At 43.1% G+C, this 7022-nt stretch overlaps 1 protein-coding gene and 1 pseudogene across 1 annotated transcript; both read left to right on the top strand.

The window, feature by feature from the left end:
• The first annotated feature begins 562 nt into the window (after positions 1–562).
• On the top strand, positions 563–3754 carry LOC136495480 (exocyst complex component SEC15A-like; annotated as a pseudogene).
• Positions 3755–4700: 946 nt separating this feature from the next.
• Positions 4701–6759, top strand: LOC136495470 (transcription factor MYB1-like). The gene is made up of 3 exons (XM_066491405.1): positions 4701–4833; positions 5063–5192; positions 6141–6759. Exons 1-3 carry the CDS (start codon positions 4701–4703, stop codon positions 6757–6759), a joined length of 882 nt encoding a protein of 293 aa, XP_066347502.1.
• The last annotated feature ends 263 nt before the right edge of the window (positions 6760–7022 follow it).

Here is a 7022-nt window from a genome sequence, read left to right as displayed (position 1 = left end):
TTCCATTTGTGCGCGTGTCCGATTACGTTTCATCCTCTGTCCCAATCGGATGATGTTTAATAATTAAATTGTATAAATCAGACAGTTTGGACTCTGTCTCAATCCAAACTAGGCAGGATGTCACAAAGAGTCTATAATCAAGCTAGGAGTTTTAATAATTTTTAATAAACACTTTGGCCAATAAAATAATTAAATATTTAGATGATTACAAATTCGAAGATGAATATGCAAAGAATTCTGTTTGTGGTTCTTCATGTTAAAAAAGGGGTTTTAATTTTAGCTATAGTAACTCACTACCCAATATACCTTTAATTATTCACAAGCCCATCCAACATAATGCTGTAGCATACTCCCACTGCCACTATAGCTGCCATAGCTGGTCCGGTGTTCACCAAAAAGGCAAAAACTACAATGATAAGCTCTTGTGCAGTTATCTGGTTGTCCCATCCTTTCCTTATTTTGGCTGAAATGATGAATTGCAGTCAATGCCATCTATTACTGTGTCGTTACATCCACAATTTAATCATCATTATACTGGCTTGTTATCTTTTACAGTTGAACAATGACTGCTCAACCAAAGAAGAGGACTATTGTGGAAGGTGGAGATGGAGGTCTCGGTTTGGGCTTTGCAACATTTATTGCAAATGGTGAGGATTTGGGTCCCATCATTCGTCACTCGTTTGACTCTGGGAAACCTAAAGCGCTCATGCAGAACCTTAGAAGCATTGTGAAGAAGAAGGAAGTTGAGATTGAAGAGCTATGCAGACTTCACTATGAGGATTTCATCCTTGCTGTCGACGAACTACGCGGCGTGTTAGTCGATGCTGATGAGTTAGAGGGCATGCTATCTGGCGAGAATTCAAACCTGCAAGAGGCTTCTACTGACGAACTGCTGAAGCTCGATGAACTTCTTGAGCTATATTCTGTAAGAAAAACGTAGGGGAGGCCATAACAACGTTGAAGATATGTGTCAAGGTCTTCAGCTTGTGCATGACATGCAACAATTATAGGGTAAAGTCCAATTTACACCCTCCAATTTTCACCAAAGTCCGGATTTCAACATCGAACTTCAAAACCGGATAACTTTGGCCCTCCAACTCTTGAAACCGTTCAACTTTTAACGTTGTGGGCAGTTTTGCGAGTGAACAGTAACTTTTAATATTTTCGGGTGGCGCCGAAATTTTATATTATTTTTTCAAACATCTTAACGTCCTCAAATGAAAAAAAACTCAAAACTACAAAGTTGTAGATCTCGTCAAGGTCTACAATTTACATATTTTACGGGTGAACAGTAACTTTTAATATTTTCGGGTGGCGTCGAAATTTTATATTATTTTTTCAAACATCTTAACGTCCTCAAATGAAAAAACTCAAAACTACAAAGTTGTAGATCTCGTCGAGGTCTACAATTTACATATAAAAATTATCTTCATCCGACATGGTATTGAAGGGTTTTCTATTTTTTTAAATTTGAGTCTCATCACGCGACAAAACAATTTGTCGCATGATGAGACTCAAATTTCAAAAAATAGAAAACCCTTCAATACGATGTCGGATGAAGATAATTTTTATATGTAAATTTTAGACCTCGACGAGATCTACAACTTTGTAGTTTTGAGTTTTTTCATTTGAGGATATTAAGATGCTTGAAAAAATAATATAAAATTTCGGCGTTACCCGAAAATATCAAAAGTTACTGTTCACCCGCAAAACCGCGCAGAAGGGTGAAAGTTGAACGGTTTCAAGAGTCGGAGGGCCAAAGTTATCCGGTTTTGAAGTTTGAGGTTGAAATCCGGACTTTGGTGAAAGTTAGAGGGTGTAAATTGGACTTTACCCACAATTATATTGCCGAAGCTAAGTTTCATCCTGCACTTAAGACACTGGACCTGATTCAGAAAGGCTGGCTACCTGCGAAATATTCCTTTGAAGCTTCTTAACAAGGTGGTGGCAAGACAGATAGCATTGATAAAGCTGCACATAGAGAAGAAAGTCTGTAGTGAGTTCAATGATTGGCTTGTTCATATTAGAAGAATGGCCAAGCAGATTGGCCAGGCCTCCATAAGCCAGGCATCGTTAGCTCGCCAAAAGGACGAGGAAATGCGTGCCCGACAGAGGGAAGCTGAAGGGCATAGTCATGCTGGACCAGATGAGCATCTGTATACCTTGGACCTGGAGAATACAGAAGAGGAATCAGCACTACATTTTGATCTGACACCAGTTTATCGGGCGCATCACATGCACACATGTCTTGGTATTGGTGAGAAGTTCAGAGACTATTACTATAAGAATAGGCTCATGCAACTCAACTTGGACATGCAAATTTCCACTTCACAGCCCTTCTTAGAGTCCCATCAACCCTTTCTTGCACATGTAGCTGGATTTTTTTATAGTTGAAGAACGCGTTCTTCGAACTGCAGATGGATTGTTGTCGGAGAGTCAAGTGGAAACAACATGGGAGACAGCTATTGGCAAGATAACTTCTATACTCGAGGAACAGTTCTCTCGCATGCGTACAGCCAGCCACTTCCTTCTGATAAAAGACTATGTCACTCTTCTAGGCGCAGCTGTGAACAAGTACGGTTATCGAATCACACAGTTGATTGAAGTTCTTGAGAAAAGTAGGGACAAATACCACCAGTTGCTTCTTCTTGAATGTCGGAAGCAGATAGACGGCATCCTTACTAATGACTCGTATGGGCAGATGGTTATAAAGAAGGAATATGAGTATAACATGAATGTGACAGCATTTCATCTGGAACACGATGATGCAATCCCTGATTTCCCATATGTGACGCCATTCTCCTCTTCTGTTCCAGATGTGTGTCGAATTGTCCGGTCCTTCATCGAGGATTCTGTTAGCTACTTGTCATACGGTGGTCTCATGAACATCTATGATGTGGTGAAAGCATTCCTAGACAGGTTGCTAATTGAGGTACTGAATGACAGTCTTTTGAACATGATATATGCTCGTTCGCTGGGCATGTCACAGATGATGCAACTTGCTGGAAATATATCAGTTCTTGAGCAAGCATGTGGTATGTTTCTGTTGCACTCTGCCCAACTGTGCGGCATTCCAAAGCGTGTTGCTGAGAGATCCCATTCTGGTTTGACTGCTCGAGCAGTCCTGCAGTGTATAATGCACTAATAAACCTGACCAATTTCAAGGTTGATGAGTTCATGGTGCTCCTGGAAGAGGTCAACTGGATAGCAGAAGCAGCCCCAGACAATTCAAATGACTGTGAATGAGGTTCTGATCTATCTTGAAACATTAGTATCGACAGCACAGGAGATTCTACCTTTGGAAGCTCTATACAAGGTGGTTTCTGGTGCAATGAGCCACATCTCAGACTCTATAATGACCACACTTCTAGATGATGGTGTGAAAAGATTCACTGTCAATGCAGTTTTAGGAATTGATATTGACTTGAAGATGCTGGAAGCATTTGCAGATGAGAAATTTGACAGCACGGGGCTGTCAGATTTGGGAAAGGAAACAACTTTCAGAGATTGTTTAGTTGAAATTAGGCAGCTCGTAAATCTCCTGCTCAGTAGCCAGCCTGAGAATTTTATGAATCCGGTGATCAGGCAGAGAAACTACGGATCACTAGACTACAAGAAGCTGTCCATCATTTGTGACAAGTACAAGGATTCTGCAGACAGTCTGTTTGGAAGCCTTTAAAACCGTAATACCCATCAGAGCGCCCGTAAGAAATCTATGGACGTTTTGAAGAGAAGGCTTAAGGATTTTAGCTAAGGTTAAATTTGTTGCATTTACAAATAAATTGCTGGCACTAGTATATAGTATCTACCTTTTAGGTGTTTTTAGAGCTCTTATTCAACTCCCTCGATTACTTTCCTATGGATACAATACAATACAATAGGTAGGTCGATTTGTCTGTGTAGGTGAAGTGCCGACAGTTAGTGAATTGTGGTAGCACTCCTAATTAAGGGGTCATTCCTATAGCAGAAGTGTTGAATGTTCAAACATATTTTTTGTTTATATACTGCAAGTCTGCAACCGATTTCTTCATAAATGAAATAGAATCGGAGTTGATAAAAATTTGTATGTCTAGCATCAATCTTAGCTCTGTTTGAAGCCTGCTGTTGATGCCTTTTTGCATTTGTATCAAGAACATGTTAGGTTGGAATCGGTTTGTTAATGATAAACAACCTGTTCCAAATGATGTTTTGAGTCTTAATACAGATAAACTTTGCAGCATTTGCAAAATCCCATTCCCCTATAAATTGCGAATCCAAGCTTGCTGCCGTTCAATCAGAATCTGCTGATGCAACAAGCATCCGATCAGCTGTGCCTATACATAGGCAAAAACATAAGTGCCCCACATTTTGAGGGGTCATTCCTTAAATAGTTTAACCAGAAAAAAATAAGTGCATGGAATATGGAACACTGTGCAGCTTGTTTAATTCAGATCTCAGTGGCAATTGGATACATAATCCCCATCTAACCTTCAACAACCTATTCGTTTGGTCGTATTTGGTTTATAAGCCATGGCTTATCAGCTAACGAACAGTATTTTTCTCTCACACCAAACCAGCCAACAGTACTTTCAGCGATGGCTTATAAGCCAAACCAGCCCAAACTATCCTTTGGAGTCATATACTCTTGCGACTATAACTACGGAGCCAAGGAACTAATGATAGACATCTCTGTCAGAGAGAAGGGAGGGAGGGAGAGAGAGATGGGGAGGAAGCCATGCTGCCCCAAGGAGGGGCTGAACAGGGGAGCTTGGACATCAATGGAGGATGGCATCCTTGTCTCCTACATCCAGAAGCATGGAGAGGGCAAATGGGGAAGCCTCCCCAGAAGAGCTGGTCTGTCACTCGTCTCTCATGCTCTGTCTCTTTACTCTGGAAACACATGTTTATCATTTTGTCAGTTAAATTCTGCTTTGATGTCGTTTAAGATTTCTGTGCCACTGTCTCTGTTTGGTTTGATCACTTCTTGAAATCACATCATCTATTCACTAAAATAATAAAACGAGTAGATGATTGCAATGGCCAAGCATGGCATGTCAGTCGACAAGTTCACTGGCTGTTGCAGGACTGAAGCGGTGCGGGAAGAGCTGCCGGCTGCGGTGGCTCAACTACCTTCGGCCGGGCATCAAGCGAGGTAACATCTCGGATGATGAAGAGGAGCTCATCATCAGGCTCCACAGGCTCCTAGGCAACAGGTAGGTTCCCCTAAACATCCTATACATTCACCGGTTGATCCAGATCCTCCCTTTGCATTTCAAAACCTCCTAAGCTGAAGTCAACATACATTTTGGTTTAGAGAATATTAAGCGCGTGTACACACACAAGGATAGAAACTTTCTGTTGGGATTTTTTTTCTTCTGTGTTGTACTCATCTGATCGGATAAAGTTGGTGTGCAGATGAGTGTAAGATTAATTGTATTCAGTTATCATAACCGCTAGTGCCACTTTATGCAAATCTGTCAGCACCACCTTGCCAATTCGGCTCCATCTCTAGAAGCACAAGTTTTACGCTGTTAGTGCAGTGTCTCTCTATCCTGGGAGGGGGCTGAGAGAGCTAGGGTCTGTTTAGTTCCTAAATTTTTTTTGCGCATTACCTATTACATCGAATCTTGCGGCACATGTATGGAGTATTAAATGTAGACAAAAAAAAAACTAATTGCACAGTTAGGTGAGAAATCGCGAGACGAAACTTTCGAACCTAATTAGTGCATAACTAGACACTAATTGCCAAATAAAAACGAAACTGCTACAGTAGCCAAAACCCAAAAATTTTTGGATCTAAACACACCCTTAGTTGCTGGTCAGCAAAGTTGATGGTGGCAGCTAGACAGGCTCTCTATATAAAGCACGCGAAAAATGACACACTGCACACCACCCTAGGAAGAGCACACGGACAACAACTTTCCAGCTGTGTCTCTCCCCGAATCTGCAAAATCCAAAAGATTTCGTCTGACCGCAGAAGCATTGTTCTTTCACAAATGGAAAAGCGGAGCGAACCTCGTTCAGTGCTGTCAATGCATTTGATCAAGACAGGATGAACTTACTTGATCTGACTGATGCATAAATGAAATTAAATTCAGTGACCAAAAGAAGAAGTTTTTATTGGTAATTAATCCATCCATTCATGCATGGTCGCCAGACAGGTGGTCGCTGATCGACGGGCGGCTGCCGGGGCCAACAGACAATGAAATCAAGAACTACTGGAACACGACGCTCGGCAAGAAGGTGCTCAAGAACAGCAGCGGCTCGGAACAAGACAGCGAGGCCGCCGGCGCATCATCGAAACGCAGGCCATTCTCACAACCGACCAGAACCGTCGGCGACGCTGCCCCTAAGGCTCATGCGCGAAGGCGGCCGCCGGAGGCAAGCCCGGTCCGGAGCAAGGCGCTGCGTTGCACCAGCACCGCCATGCTGCCGGCGGTGGCGCAGCCCGCCGCCCATACGCGCCACGGCTGTGCGTTGGAGACAGCTGCCGGCGACGATCACGTTAACGCGGCGGAGCAGACGGTCGTCGTCGTCAAGGAGCCGACCGTGGAGGTGCGACAGGATCATCTGCCGGAGGATGACTTGTCGATCGACCTCGACCTCGACCTCGACTTAGATATGGGTGAGCTGGGTTTCCTGAGCCCGTGGCGTGGCGAGGTCGCAGACAGCATAGAGCCAGGCGGTCAGTTCGGCGGTGACGAGCTTGACGACGATCTGGAGGCGCTGCTGCTGGGGCCGGAAGGTGACGATAATATTCATGAGTTTGCATGGTTCTGATGGATCATTTCAAGGCTGCATGAGCGTTGGTCGTCAGCCATCATCAGTGAAAACCCGAAGATGGTGGCTCGATCAGTTCATTTCACCTCTTGTACAAATTCTCCAAAAAGTTCGCCTCTGGTTCAGAATAAAGCAGCAAAGGACCAAGTCGAACTTTGATGGCAGTAACATTTTCTTCCCCTTTAATCGAACCAAAACATTTCCATATAAAGTGGCCAGAGCAATTTCATGGTATAAGCAGGTACATCGCTAGCTACATGTCA

This window comes from Miscanthus floridulus, chromosome 1, assembly GCF_019320115.1.
Source record: "Miscanthus floridulus cultivar M001 chromosome 1, ASM1932011v1, whole genome shotgun sequence".
Classification (NCBI taxonomy): domain Eukaryota; kingdom Viridiplantae; phylum Streptophyta; class Magnoliopsida; order Poales; family Poaceae; genus Miscanthus; species Miscanthus floridulus.
This window is presented reverse-complemented; position numbering and strand designations above follow the sequence as displayed.